Genomic DNA, 15,639 nt, shown 5'->3' on the forward strand with positions numbered 1-15,639 from the left:
ATCATTAAAAGTGATTGATTTTGGTCAGAGAATGTCATAATTTTTGGCAAACAATGATCAACTATTTTCTGACATTTCGTGGACCGATCACATACTCAATAAATCTTGAAAGCAATCGACAGATCAATCGATTAAGTTGTGATACTCGTTAGTTGCAGCCCTAGTTTGTTGAAAGGATTAAACAGGCGGAGCTGCTTTTAGTTTTTAAACTCTCATTTCTGCTTCAGTAATCTGTCAGATTATATTAGTTCTGTCTGAGTTGAAACAATAACATTCCTTTGTGCAATTCATTATCTTTATTATCCAGCGGATGTCTCACAAAATCATATTTTATTGTTTTAATCACAGTTAAGAGACGATTCTGTCATGTTTTTTTTTTTATCTTGTGTCTGAATATTGTTTTTTTTTTAACGTGTGTTGTCTTGTGTTTGTAACAGTCCTCACCGCTACAGTGAGACTGCGTGTGTTTGTGTCTTACTCTGACGAGGTCTTCGGGGAACTGTCCTCGCGAGTTCTCAGGGACGTTGATCGGTGGAATGACCCAGTCCCTCTTCACCCGCCTCACTGTGCCGTCGCCCCCGACAACCACGCTGCGCCATGGAAACAAGATCTCTGGTAGCCGTCGAATCAGTGTTGCATCACTGGGCTTTACCTGCTGAGACAGTAAACAAACACTGTTTAGTGGGCTACACACACACACACGCACACACACACACACACACACACACGCACGCAGCGCACACACACGCACAGAGCATGGCTGAAATGCAGAGCCATCGTAGCGGGAAGGCTTGGTGACTCAGGGTATTTCTGACCTCATTCCAGTGCCTTGGATTAATGCTCTCATTATAGTCGGTCTGATAAATGACCACCACCTGCCTGTGTGTGTGTGTGTGTGTGTGTGTGTGTGTGTGTGTGTGTAAGGAAGGGCCTCTCATCTCCTCTGTCCCCAGGCCCCTGACCTTGGAAGAGAAAGTTGGTCCATTTTTTTATTTTTTTTATTCCTTTCAGAAATAAACCCAAGACTCAAATCATCCATAATTAACATGAACTATAAATAATTAAAACAACACATTAAGTAATTCAAATGAAACTCTAAGAGGAGTAATGAAGACATTAGAGTCATGACAGCGAATTTGCTTAATTAAATCGGTAAATTAAATTAGTTACAAAAAGAGAGGAACGGGAACTCGAAGACGTGAAAAGGAAAATAGTTTCTTCAATACGTCACACCTAGATTAATGAAATTAATTAAAACTAAAAGGGTCAGGTTAAAGTAATTAAATAATAATAATAATAATAATTTTTTTAATGTAAATGTCAAAACATTTGTGGAAATAATTTTTTCCAAACTTGTTTTTGTCCCCTGTCCACACGTTTAATTTGCTCAAATCTACCGTCACATGAAATGCAGGCTGCAGTAGAAACATAGTGGGTCAAGATGACCGCCTTGCCTTAAGTTCATATAAAAGGCCTTATTTTAAAGGGATCATATACCCGACTACAAATCGGGTATATAAGATATATAAATATTGTCCCAGGTAGTTTTTCGTATTTGCTTTTCTTTCACTGTAACAAAGTCTGTATAAAGGATGATATTCACGGAGCATATACCTCACAGAACAGCGTCTCTGTACCTCTGCTTCCCCGAGGTTTCTCACTAATTGTAAAGCTCTGCCTCATCACTGTGAGTTACGCTCCAGGGTAGGTTTGCCTGCTCGGGCCACCCGTGGACTCAGTCACTGCTATGTTTTTATTTATAAGGCGATTATTGGTCTGCTCCCTTATTACCTCTGCGTCTTGCTTTATTCAGAAAAGCACTGGTAAATACTCTTTGTGTCCTCCAGAATTATGGGTGTATTTCGCACCTGCAGCCTGGACTGAGCTGCGGAAGGACTTGAAGTTTGCTGAGTTAATCTCACTAAAAGCTTCTAAACTTGGACTGAACTGAAAATAGAGGAGGATTTACTGTGATGTTATGAAATGAGATGTTCTTTTCTTTTGTCTTGTGTTGTCTTTCATGTCTGAAAGCTTGTGTTGCCCGCTGTCTTTGATCACGTTAAATAAAGATTAAACTAAACTAAAACACATCGTGAATACACTGGACTTGTAATACATGTTTTGATGTTGGTGTATTTTTTGTACATCAGTGTAATCGCCGACGTGACTCTAGCAGTCGATGTTCGGTATGTGCGACTGATTTTACTGACATTTGAGTTCTCAGGGAGAGGTGTGAATGTGACGCCTGTTTGCCTCTTCACTTTCATTTGATAACAACACTGGTGCGACCTCTCAGTCGAAGGCCGCTGTGCATACATTGCTCCGCTGGCAAATGACTCTCCGTTAAGTGCCGAGGCTGCACCTCTGGCGGTTTTTCTTTTCCCCTCTATGAAGGATTGTTGACAGCTTCTTTCACTCTGTGATTCCACTCCTCAACCCGCCCGCCTGCACTGCAGCGAGCATATGCAGCCAACTGTTCCAGGTGAACAGCCAATCAAAGCCGGCGTCTTGTCTGAATGCATGCAGGCGGCCTTATCAAACTTATACATGACACATGAACAGATGGCTGTTTGACTCCTTACGCTCTCTCTCTCCCTGCAATCACCGCCTGGCCAACCTCAGATGCCTGCTGGGCTGAAAACACTGATTTTATATCAGCACATAGTTCATCCAACATCAGTGAAGCCATGAGGGAAATAAAAGCCCATCACGCTCAAATGGTTTAATGATTCTGTCTGTCAGAAATTACAGGTCTGTCTCAGAGGGCTACACACACACACACACACACACACTGGTATTCTCAGACGTGCATCCAAGTGTAGAGCTCTGGACGACATGTGACTCAGTTTGTTTACATCACCATGTTGGCAGAAAAAGCTTCTGGTCAAGCAGAACTTTTGCCCAAATTTACCAAATTAAATGTCTTGTTGTGGGGAGATTGGGGTCTGTCTCCACTGCCCCCTACTGTCTGCTAGAGGAAAACCAGCCTTGCAAGATCAGGGCTGCCGACCCGGAGAGCCAGGTACAGGCTAAAAGATCAAGGAAGCGACAGTGTTATTTTAGACAGAGCTGGCGAAAAAGAAGCAGTGAAAACAGTTGTCGGAGGAAGCGAGGGAGAGGAAACGACTGTCTGACCGAGCGAGGGACCACACGTGCGTAAACATCTGAGAGAAGCGCGCAAAACAGATGTCGACCGGCATGGACATGGCTCTACGGCTTGTGTGCGCCAGCTCCATTGAAAACATGGCCAGGAGAGAGAGAGCAGTGAGTTTTTAAAACCATGAGGAAAAGCTGATGAATAAAAACATGTACTGTAGGGGGAGCTCTGTAGAGAAAAAGGTGGAACAAGCGACTAGACAAGTCAAACTTCTGCTTTAAAATGAACATCGCCAAAGCGTCAGAATATATTGTGTACTTTAAATCTACAAAGATCAAGCAATACATCGCAGAACTTCACAGACTGAATCTATCTGACTGGCTAGAACAGTCTTTTTCCAGACCTGCAGTATTCCGACATCTTCGGCTTTCTGGTAAATCTTCCCCTGATCCTACTCTGGAGAACGCTTCCACATTACAATGAAAGTAAGCATTAGTTTCTGTGCTTGATGTGAAGCGATCACTGCACAAGTGGAATCCATTGTTTCCATCGCTTTGTCCTCAGTGTTGGAGTTATGGTCGTGATCCATCTCTGCTGTCTTTGGGAACTTTGGTAAAATGCTCTCTTTTGTCATCGTTTTACGCTGGAAATGATGTTGGAGACAAAACATCTTTTATATGAGCGCCTGCGTAGCGTCAATATGGACAGGACGTCAGCCATTCTTCATTTCCTGTGTCAGTTTGTATGTTCAAGGATTTCCGTGCACAACAGAACCACAGAACTGTCTTCTGTGATGTCCTCGCACGCCAAAGACGGTGACGGTGCACTTCTACATCATTAACTCCATCCTCACTTCCATCATCACCATCTGGCATACGCTGCCGCCGCTGCCAAGGACCACGGCCGATCTTTGTCTCTGCAGAGAAGGTGATTGGCCACAAACTGCCACCCTGTCATTACCAGTACTGTACATCTCCGTGACCCTGAGGTGGGCAGGAAAGATTGCAGTTGACCCCTCCCACCCCACACACAAACACTCTTCCTCAGCAGGAGTCAGCAGCGTCCCATCAGGAGCAGGGTGTGTCTGACCTTTCCCTCTGACGCTGACCTCATCATTAAGTTCAGTGATCCCGCCCCCCCCCACACACACACACACAGACCCATGGATGCTATGCATTAACTTAAACATATTGTGCATAATTTGCATTATGCAGTGCGATGTCTTTCAAGCTAGCTGAGATTAGCAAGATTTCAAAGTTTCAGGGTGAGGATGTTAATGATTAGCCGTCACGTCTAAGTATAAATGAATATCTGCAAATGAGTTCACACGACACTGATTAGACACTCCCTGTCTCTCTGAGCACAGGGAGTGTTGTTGTTTTATGTCAAGACTGAATAAAGGGAGGAACAACAACGGCAACATAGTGCGAGTAAAGCGCGTGAAAACACAGAAGTGTCCCTGTGATGGACTGGCGATCTGTCCAGGGTGTGACTCCGCCTATTACCCTATGTCCGCTGAGATTGGCAAAGCTCATGTGACGGATAAAGCGGCAGAAGATGGATGGACAGATAATTAATTAGTTCAGTAGGTGTCATTTCTCCACACCTCACATGCTGTGTAATTATGATTTATACCAGCAGGGGGCACACATCAAACAATGCAAGTCTGTGTAACTTAACAATTTGTGGCAAAAGCCTCATTGTCATTTTCGGCTATTACGGTATACTGCTTTGTGATTAATTATGTTACTGCCACACAACTAAGTATGTCTGTTGTATTTTATAGCCTCTTGTGAGCAGTTTTGTCTTTTTAATTTTGTAATTAATTATGTTGTTTATTTATTATTGTGTACAACAGCACTTTGGTCCACAGTGGGTGTTTTAAAGTGCTTTACAAATAAAGTTGGATTGCAATTTAAAAGAATATGAGCTCAGGAAAAGGCATAACTTTCTTTTAATTATTGGCGATGAATAAAGACTTTTGTTTTATTAACCTGCTTCACTATCGTTTCAAGTAACAATTCTTAACTGCAGACACGAGACAAAAAGGTTTCTGCTGTGACATAAACGTATTGATTTGTGTGATGATAGAGAGGGAGAATAAAATACCACTGTCTGCGAGCCAGATCTGACATTGACAGGGTTGAACTCTGTCATAATTTTTCCATGAATCAAAATCTGGTGAGTCAAACTTTACTAACAACAGTTTGGCATCCTTCCCCACACTTCTCTGTCTCTGGCAGCTCTCTCCAGTGACTAAAACAGTGGACTGAAGCCATTATTTTGAGTTTAAACTCTTTAAAAAAACCTGAACAGGGGCAAACTGCAAGCCCACACACCTTCAGGAAGTGTTCTTCTGAGACAGAGGAGACTCTTTACTGACAGAAGTGTTCTGCAGGAAGCACACACGGCGAGGCCACTGCGTGGTTTGCACACCGCATGACTGACTGTACCTCGTGGACGTTGTTGTTCCCATTAAAACTGAGCTGTGTTTTATAGCCCGAGATTAGCAGCAGGATTTTCTCGACAAGGAGAGTGGGGAATATTAAAGGGGGCTCAGGGTCTGACAGAGAGAGGCAAGAAGAAGCAGAAGTTACAGAGCAACATGAGGGAAAAGAACAGTAATACAGGAGTAAAGGTTGAAGTGAGACCAATTAAAAAAAAAGAGAAGATGTTTGACAACCTTTGTCTTGCTGCTCCAATCTTCTTGGTTTTCACCTCCACAAAAAAGTCCCAGCTTTTTCTCCAAAGAACCACTGATTCAAATCTATTAGAAAATGTCAAAGGGGTAATATATATTTCAGCGCTCGTTTGAAGTTCCTGTTGTTCCTGCACAGCAGGGAGAGCAATATGTGCCTCTTACTGCTCAAAATAATTGGCCGGCAGAAGATCAGATGTTTAACCTTCTTTAAAACAGTAGCATGGAGGAACAACAGGAAAAATAACTCTCAGGAGCCACTGAGTTGCATTTATACTTGAGATGAGAGGGTTTTGTGCTGATTACACTTAGACATTTGAGCTTTGAAGTTGTTCTCAACGATCCCCACCTCGTCTTCAGGGTTAAGGAGCTCTGCTGCATGTTTGTTTTTGTGGATGGCATATGGAATTATAACGCTGAACGGGAAACGCTGCTGATTCTGGTTTGAGCCAAACTTTGCCAAACAGCATCATGGATTTATTGCTTGTGTTGCGTGAATCAGAAATTGAATAATCAAAGGGTCTCGGAAAATTCAATTAGGTTACGTAAATACACCAACAGATGCGAACAATCGATGCGAACATTACGCTGTCCAAAGAGAGCTCTTGGACAAGGCTGTTGGTAGAAGATTCACACAATCAAGGTATTCAAGATACCTTGATTCAAGGTATCTTGAATACCTTCCATGGGAAGTTGAGAACTTTCCAAGCAGCGGAGAATGTTGGCCGATCAAATTGGGTCACGCAAATATACCAACAAATGCTAGCAATCAATGCTAAAACGCTACGCTGCTCAAAGAGAGCTCTTTGACAAGGTTTTTTGGGGGAAGATTCACCCAATCAAGGTAAACAAGATATCTGGATTCAAGGTATCTTGTTTACCTTCCATGGGAAGTTGACAAATGTTCAACCTTCCAAGCAGCAGTGTGAACGTTGGCCAATCAGATTAGGCCACGCTAATATACCAACAGATGCTAATAATCAATGCTAAAACATTACGCTGCTGAAAGAGAACTCTTGGACCAGGTTGTCCAGGCGTCTTTTGTTGCACACAGTGCACCCACTGATGGCCACCCCAACATTATTATCACATTAGCAACATTAGCAACTCTTGCTATGTAGCCAACCGTGACAGCAGGGGAGTTTGGGGAATCGGCCACGAGAGGAGCATTTAATGTCTCCCAGGCTTTTCTTTTAGGGCTGGTGCCAGATGATTTCTACTTTCTATATTATTATCACACATTTCACAGCTTTGTGATTGATAAATACTGACACATACGAAATGTGAAGCCACCTGACACCTTTCCAATTCACCTGCACCTACAACATTGGTTTCTGGTCTGTCTCTTCGCTCCTCTCTCGTCTCTAGGATAAAGTAGTTCTCCGTATTTGAGGTGTTTTTTTCTTTTTATTGTACAGTGCATAGTGCACCCACTGATGGCGGACATCACATTATTATCACTTTAGCAACTCTGGCTTCGTAGTCAGCCGTGACAGCCTGATGGCAATGGTCCCCTCTGGCACACAACCTGGGAATCGGCCACAAGAGGAGCATTTAATGTCCCGCAGGCTTTTTTTTTAGGGACAGTGCCAGATGTTTTATTCTTGTAATTTCAACTTTCTATATTATTATCACACATTTCACGGCGTTGCAATGGATCAATATTGCCACATACAGTATGACGCGTGAAGATATTCTAATCGGCTATTATGCAACAGGTATACATTATTTTTTTGGTGGTTTACTCCCAAACAAGCGCTTCAACTAAAAGTTATTCTGGCTTCACAGTCAACAGTGTGATTAATGTCACTTCCGGTGCAGTTTTACCTGTTCAGGATTTGCGCCGTTGCCATGTGGACGGACGTGGAAGTGCACTCGGGTCTTCCACACCTGCTTGGACTGCAAGTCTTGAGCGTAGACCACTGTGGAAACTTTTTTCTTTCCTGCCAGGTTAAGGCACCGCTGGGCGTAGACCACACCATCTTCACTCACCCTAAAGTCCGACGAGCCTCTGACCATGAACCTCACCTCACCACCACCGCAGTCCATAAAGCTGACTGTAGAAGAGAGAAATATGGAGACACGTGTCAGAGTGAGTGAAAGGAAACATCAATCACCCGTGTGACACGCTGTGTGGGTGTGTGAGTGCTGCGTGCTGCATTGTGATGAGATTAGATGTCTATACACTCGGCAGTGAGATGTGTTTACATTTTCTCACCAGGAAGTTCATGTTTTCACACAGTATTATCTTTTTTATCTTTCTTTTTTTTTTAATACAGTGCTGAGATTGATGACAAATACAATTTTACAGCAGTACATCAGGCTACAATACACTGTTGTTGTTGTTGATATTCTGCCTCTGTTTGACCTTCATGAACAGAACGTTATTTGTCGCCATTGTCCTTCGTCTTCAGAGGAACTCTGTAAAACTATTGTGTGAATTCACTTGTGAAGCTTCTGTTTCAGTCACCTAACTTTGCAAGAACAATGTTTCTGTCTTAACGTAAAACAATACAACAATTACAGTCACCTTCTTTTGTTTTGTCTTGGTCTATAACATCTTCCCACCAAGTGTCGGGAGAACTCAATTTTGCCTCTGTTTTCATTTTAGGGGGCGCTATAGAGCCCTTGAGCAACACACGGGTCCGGGAACTATGCCAGTATTGCATTTTCGCCAGACCTAACCTCTATGCAAAGTTTCAAGAGTTTTTATGCACGTTAACCCCCTCAAAAATCGTGTTTATGTCCGTCAGATTACAGCAGTCGGGGTTTGTTAATTTACGAAGCGTGCAAATCGCAAAGATGGACGCCAAATTCAAAATGGCCAACTTCATGTTGAGTTGAGGCCATGGTCCCAATTTACTTTTTTGTTCGTCTTGGTCGATTACAAGTTCCCACCAAGTTTTGTGAAATTCGGAGCAACTTTTCGAGTTGACGTTTCGTCTCGGGGGGCGCTGTAGAGCCCTGGTGCAACGCAATATCGCATTTTTGCCAGACGTTAAGCCCCTCAAAAATGACCAGAACGATCTATACACAGCTATACAGTGAAACACCGCATCACTTCATCAGCTTCACTTGAGTGTACACGTCACTTTAAATGTCACAGCTGTTTGTTTGCATTTTAAAATGACGTGCTACAGTTTTAGGTTTAGCGCTCTGTGAAGGCAACTCTTGTTTTCCATTTCTCTTTTGACAAAGACACAAAAGCACCATCTGTGTCTCACACCGCGATTATGAGATGTACAGATAAGTGTGTGTGTGTGTGTGTAAGTTTGGCTCCATCACTTTTTCCCTTTGTCATATCACAACCTCGAGAATCCACAGATCCTGACACAGTCATTTCACACCATTTGTGTGAATCATGTGATTATGTAGGATTTGGGGATTGTATGACAAAACAGGCACAATCCAGAATTGGCAGATTTGTCGCCGCAGGGTCGAGCTGTTCCTGAACTCCTCAGCAGTCTGTGCGTCGCCTGATGTTGAAGCTCAAAGCCAGGTTTGGCGATGTGGGAAACTAAGGCTCTGACTTTGGCTTTGTTTGCCTTCAAATAAATAACATTGAGTCCCCGACGTGACTGACGTGATAGTAAAGACTGACTCAGATTCTTCACAGCTCCGTGATCACGACGGCGTTACATCGAACACCAAAACAGTCAATTTAATTAAATTAACATTATCATGTGGGGAATACAGACACAGACATATTCATACACAGTCTACACATGTGGTGGGAATTTGATGATGTCAAGGTGTAAAAGGTGATAATGCCACATGTTCAATTTTGCCATCGCTCTCTGTGACTCGCGTCCAATTACCATGGAAACTGCCGGCTGTGCTTCACCGACAGGAAGCGGCAGGAGTTGCACCCAAGTCGCAGGAAGCCCTGTCCTCACCGCTCATTCCTTTCTTCTCAATAATTCTCTTTCGATGTACAAAGTAGAGCAGTGCATAAATAATCTTTACAGTGTCTCCCTCTCTCTTTCTCACGCCATTTCAGACAGCGCTAAATGATGCTGGAGAATATTTTCATCCAGGCCTTGAAAAACACACACGGTTTAAATGATTCACCCTCCATGAAAACTTGTGAAGCTGTGAAAAAAGTGAAAGGGAAGATTTTAATTTACTACTTAAGGAGAAATGTATGGTTTTAAAAGTCGGTCGAAAGAGAGCGAGAGGGTGGATGGAAAAAAAGCGGATGCTGCAGAAATTGAGTGAAGAAAAAGTCAAGTAAAACCTGACTTGCTTTTCGATGAGGAAGATCGATGGTCCGGGCCGGCGAGAGTTTGGGCTGCCTCTAAATCCCAGAGCTGAGGACGGGATTTGCTGAAGTAAACCATAAACTGGCAGGTGCTGGAGCCGCTTTCAGCAGGCGCAGCAGGATCAGTCTCTGTCTGCAATTTTCTCCTCTCTATTTGTTTGTAAAGTCGAGTAGTCCATCACAGGAGAAGGAATGTTTTTCCTAATGGCATGGGACGTACACGACTGCGCGTACGTCACCGGAGAAATCTCCACCAACTCTGCGGCGGCGTGATTTTTGAGCACACGCAGCAGAACAAAGCAGTCAAGGGCAAACAACAAGTCAGCGCGTCCAGATCAGCCTCGACACCTTCAGCTGCAGGTGAGACGAGGCCAAGTTTCTCCCCTAAATATCTGAGGAGGCACTATGGTTGAATGTAGCATTTTTTAAAAGGTATTTTTTGGCTTTATTACACGGGGTAGAGTAGCATGAAAGTGGGGGGGGAGAAAGAGGAGAGCAAAAGACCCCAGGTGGAATCGAACTTCTTCTGAGATGAGTGCCGGGTCTTAACTACAGCATTTTTATGACCGTAAATGAACCTGTAGATTCCACTTTGAGCCCATAAATAATGCATCTCAATGTAAAAGATAAAAAAAAGAAAATCTTTCAATTCAGGAGGCAAAACTAAATAAATATGTTGTATTTTTTTGCCTAATAATTAGGAAATAGAGCACGTGCATGTGTGTGTTTTTAGGGTAAATGACACAGATCCATAAATAATGAATTTCAAACAAAAATCCTCAATTTTAAAGATGAAATAAAAGAAAGACCAACCAAGTCCTTTCATTTTAGAAGGCAAAACTCATGATATTTGTTTTTGTTAGGAAATAGCATACATGCATGTGTGCTTTTTGAGGTTAACTAAACACAGATCAGCTTTTTACACTGTTTTCTGCATTTTAAGGATAAAAATATTAAGTGATTAATCAGGGAAATAATCGTTCGTGGAATACACATGACATTACCACCACTCCGGTTTCCCATGGCAACCGTGCTCTGCTTAGAGGCAGAGAAAAACAGGCCCGTATCCTGTTTTTTTTTTCCCCGGTCTCAGTGGGCGGGGCTCCATCGTGCCCCTCACCCCCTCCTGAGAGACAGAGCACCAGGAAGCGTGCAAAATCAATGTGCCACGGCCCTGAAAGGCCAATATGTTGCTAATAAACACAGGCAGAGGCGCTCTCAGAGACCTGCCACCAGCGTTACACACTCTGCCAGAGTATTTCCATGTGAGAAAGCAGTGGCCTGATAGATGAATCACAGGCAATAAGAACTCGGCCGCTCTGCTGGACCACTTTCATCACCTGCTGTTTACAGCTCCATCCATTTACTGAGCCACCGGGCCCTTGCAGCTCAACAGCTGGCAGCCTTAATGTGCACAGATATGTGCCGGAGGAAAAACATCGCTGCTGAAACCCAGGCACAAAGAGCAGGCTGCTTCACACAGACGCTGTTTTAAATTTTCATTGTGGAGATTTTTCTTCTGTCTTCTATAGGTAGATGTGTCCTCGGTGACTCATCACCCTCCTCTCCCTCTCCAGTCACAGTGGATCACCTGCTTTTTCAATCCATTGTCCAATTAACCCCAATCACTGGGGACAAATGGGGATTTGGGTCCTTTGCTCAGAGACACCGGGATTCGAATAGGCAACCCTCTGGTTACAAGCAAAGCTCCTTTTCCATCTCATATCATGTGTTCCCAGTGAGAGGGTTTTTCCACTGCAGGGGACACAGAGGACACAGAGGACACGGGACAGTGTCAGAGAGCAAGCTTCTCACCAGACAGTGTGGACATGACGGTGTTTCTGACGCATTTCCGTCTTCCTTGAATGAACTCCCTGAAGAAAAGAGTTGTTAATTGACTCATTTTGTGGTTTATGGCACAAACTGCAGTTGTGTTCATTTTTGAACAGTGTTTTGTTGGAGAAAAAGATAAATGCTTTGCTCTGTTTTTTAACCATTTAATTATTTAAATCTCCGGTTTACAGCACAGTCTGGAAAGTCTGTTGCTTCAGAGTGTGGAGGAGATTATTTTGAACTATAATTTATGTCATTTACTCATTAGCTCATATTTAGTGCAGTATCGTTACAGGCCTGATCTATGCGTCGTGAGCGTACCTAATAAAGTGGCCGGTTAGTTCATGTGCATTTACATAGGCTTAACCACGCGGGTTTGCTTTCCCAGATGCAAAGTAGGCTGTATATGGTTCGTTGGACCCAGTGGGCGGAGCCTTTGTGTGGACAGGACCCCTCCCCCCAGTTTGAATAAAGAGCGGAAACTCTATTTATTCAAACTGTGACACTTCATTTAAGAACATTGGCCACAGGTTTAAAAACAGTTGGTGTGTTTTGCACCACGCTAAGTTCTTCTTTTGTCAGAAACACTCGGCGACGGCTGCTGTTCCTTTCTGTGTTTTGGTTTTCCTTTAAGTTGAATAGGGTTATTTCAGGCGGGGTAATTTAGTTTCATTGATTTTTCTTCAGACAATGATAGTTTAGCTCTTTCTTCTCCGCCGCATGTTTTCCATCCTGTTTTGTTCCAGTTTATTCTGTGACTCAGTTCTTTGTTGAATAAATTTTAATTCAACAATCGTGTATTTTTTGTGTTGCTTCCCTTTAAGAGCAACAGTAATATTTTTTTTTCACCACTTCTTAAGACAGGTGCATGGAGAGAACAACGCTGTCTAAACTTGCAAGTGTTATTTTGTTGTTGCAACGTTTCAGTCCTTTCAACTATTTTTGCACTTTAATGTTTGCAAAGCAATCATTAAGAGCAAGGATATAAACTATTTAACACATAATCCTCTTTCTCATTAACAAAAAGTTCATCAGGAGTTTTTCAAATACATAAAAAAGAAATCAAATATGGAGGCAGGTGTTAAATATTTTAAACCTGAAAACTATTAAATGGACTTTTCTTGACTTGACAACCAGTCACACCTGAAACTCTGAATTAATCTAACTTAAAGTTCAATCACTCACATAATTATTCTTATAACCAGGATGAATAACCCGTACTGTAACATACATTTTCAAATAAAAAGCCTCTTGTGATCATTAAATACTTGGCGTGGCATGAGACGCATTCTCTGGGATAACGAGGTAAACAGGAGGGCAGGTCATGTTTTCATGGATCTAGGTTCATGTGCTTCACTGACATGGATTTTTCTATAATCATAATGAGTTTAATTTAATTCCCGCGTGAGAAAAGTGTTTTTTTTATTGTGAAGAATGCTGTAACAGTCGTTATTAGTATTATTTTTATTGATTTATAAGGAGAAACTGGCGTGGGACGTGCACATGCATGGTTTTATAAATAAGAATATTTATTGCGTTTCCTACGTTTGCACACGGTTTATCTTTGCGGCGCAGAACGTTGCACCATTAACTGTTAATGCCGTACTCATGTAAGAAGTGTTGTGTTTACGGGAAAGTGATTTAAACTGCGACTTTAAACAGTTTAATAATAGCAACGTGAATGAGGGGATCTCATAATAACCAGTTGTTGGTCTTTGCTGCAGGGTGAAGTGGGGGTGAGTGAGAATTCACCTGGCCACGTGCATCATGTTCCATCTTTTTTACGTTTTAAAAGTGTTATATGGGAGTTTTATCACCTGCAAATGTGGCGGGTGGCGGGTGATGGTCACTCGCCAGAAGCTCCAGCCAGCGTTGCCTTTACAGGGCTGGAGATTTTTAATAGGCCCTGCATCGTGTTGTGGTGCATCAGCATAAATTAACGCGGTGAATTGCTGACTTGCTCGGAGACATAAACCTGCTTTATGAATGTGATATAAATCTGCTTTATGGTAGATTTTCCATTTAACCGACACACACACAGAGTGAGATGAAGAGATGGCAAGCTTACAGTCCGACGACACAGTCAAGTGGTTTTAAGGGAACGCCTCATCTTGACGAGCGCTCCATCTGTTATTCCTACAATGTTGGACGGGCAATCGATACGTGCCGCACATATCTGTGACAACTGCTGATTGTCCGGGTGAAATCTCACAGCTAAATGAGATTTACTTCATTATACTGCTCTATGCAATTGTAGAAGCGCCACTATACAACCACAAAATAGCCCCGGGGGAGATTAGAGTGGCCGCCACGTCTGTGGTCAAAATGTATGTTTCCAATCCATTTTTTAATAAAGTATTTCCAGAAAGTGTCGACTGATAAGAGCACAACAGACGGTGAATAATGTGTGTAATATACCTTGGGTTTTATCTGGGTCTCTGGGGCTGTTGGTGTGTATTGTATAAATGTGTATTTCCACGTCATTAAGACACAACACATTACACTCAGATCGAGTGAGAAGAAGAAAGAGGAGACAAATGCTCGCTGATGGAGTGAGCGCTGTCCTGAAGTAACCCCACACACATACACACTTTAATGTGCACCACACAAACTAACACTGGTAAAAACAAGACTTTTAATGACCGGGGGTTTTTACTGCAGTTTTCTCTTCGCCTCATTACTATCTGACGACCTCGCCGTATTTGGCCGCTTTGTGTGGACAGGTCACTGTGGACGCACCAGTCAGCTGTCAGTTCAACTCCTTCTCGCCGTGGTTCTTGTCCCACATCATTATTTTCTTCAGTCATTTTGAGCTCAACATCTGTGACGGTGATAACTCTTCGCTGTAAAGACATGAGCAGATGCTCGCTCGTCTCGCGTGACATAAGCGGTCTCCTCCGCCCATGTCTGCAGCGCGACGTGCCGACCATATGCTGAGGCTCACGTGCAGCTCTAAACTCTCTGACTCCGCAGATCACAGTAGGATGTGGGATGAGGTAAACATCTGCGGTACCTCATCGAAAATTTTAACCAGGAAGACATGTACAGACCCCAAGACCAGGGCCACACTAGATGCTTGAGGGCCACGTCTGCATCACAGAACATCTGGCTTTTCAGTCACCTATGTTCTAAGATCAGAGTGAACACGCTGCCCTAATGAGGCGTGCTTCAGCTGTCGCAGGTGTGTCTGACTCGTGAGCTCAGACAAATATTAATGATATGGACACATTCATTGTTACCCTTCAGCAAAAAAAGCACCCACAACTCTCTGTGAAATTAAAGTAATTGGCCTCCAGTTATAGTTTATACCATGTTTACCACAAATCAGGATTTGCTTTTCATTTCACTAAGTATTTGGTAAATAAAAGAGCACTCATATTTTCATATCACATTTACTTGCTTATAGCTTTTATCATCAATTTTCTACAACTTTTATTCTCCTAGGAGGGTCGCAGGGGGTGCTGTGCCAATCTCAGCTGACATAGGGCGATAGGTGGGGTCACACCCTGGACAGTTCGCCAGTCCATCACAGGACCTACCACCTAAAAAAAAGGGTCACATCGTTGGACCGCCTTTAGCTTTGATTATGGCACTCATTCGCTGTGGCATTGTTTCCATAAGCTACTGCAATGTCACAAGATTTATTTCCGTCTAGTGTTCTATGATGATGGGAGAGTCGGGCCACTGAGCAAAGCCTTCTCCAGCACATCCCAAAGATTCTCAATGGGGTTAAGGTCTGGACTCTGTGGT

At 43.0% G+C, this 15,639-nt stretch overlaps 1 protein-coding gene across 1 annotated transcript in view; it reads right to left on the minus strand.

The window, feature by feature from the left end:
• The window catches only part of LOC122780684 (cadherin-2-like), a 96,693-nt gene that overhangs the window by 48,268 nt on the left and 32,786 nt on the right, over nt 1-15,639 (minus strand). The window contains 2 exon segments of the mRNA XM_044043833.1: nt 479-652; nt 7,623-7,852. Coding sequence (XP_043899768.1) covers nt 479-652; nt 7,623-7,852 — 404 coding nt within the window.

Source organism: Solea senegalensis, linkage group LG14 (genome assembly GCF_019176455.1).
Source record: "Solea senegalensis isolate Sse05_10M linkage group LG14, IFAPA_SoseM_1, whole genome shotgun sequence".
NCBI lineage: Eukaryota > Metazoa > Chordata > Actinopteri > Pleuronectiformes > Soleidae > Solea > Solea senegalensis.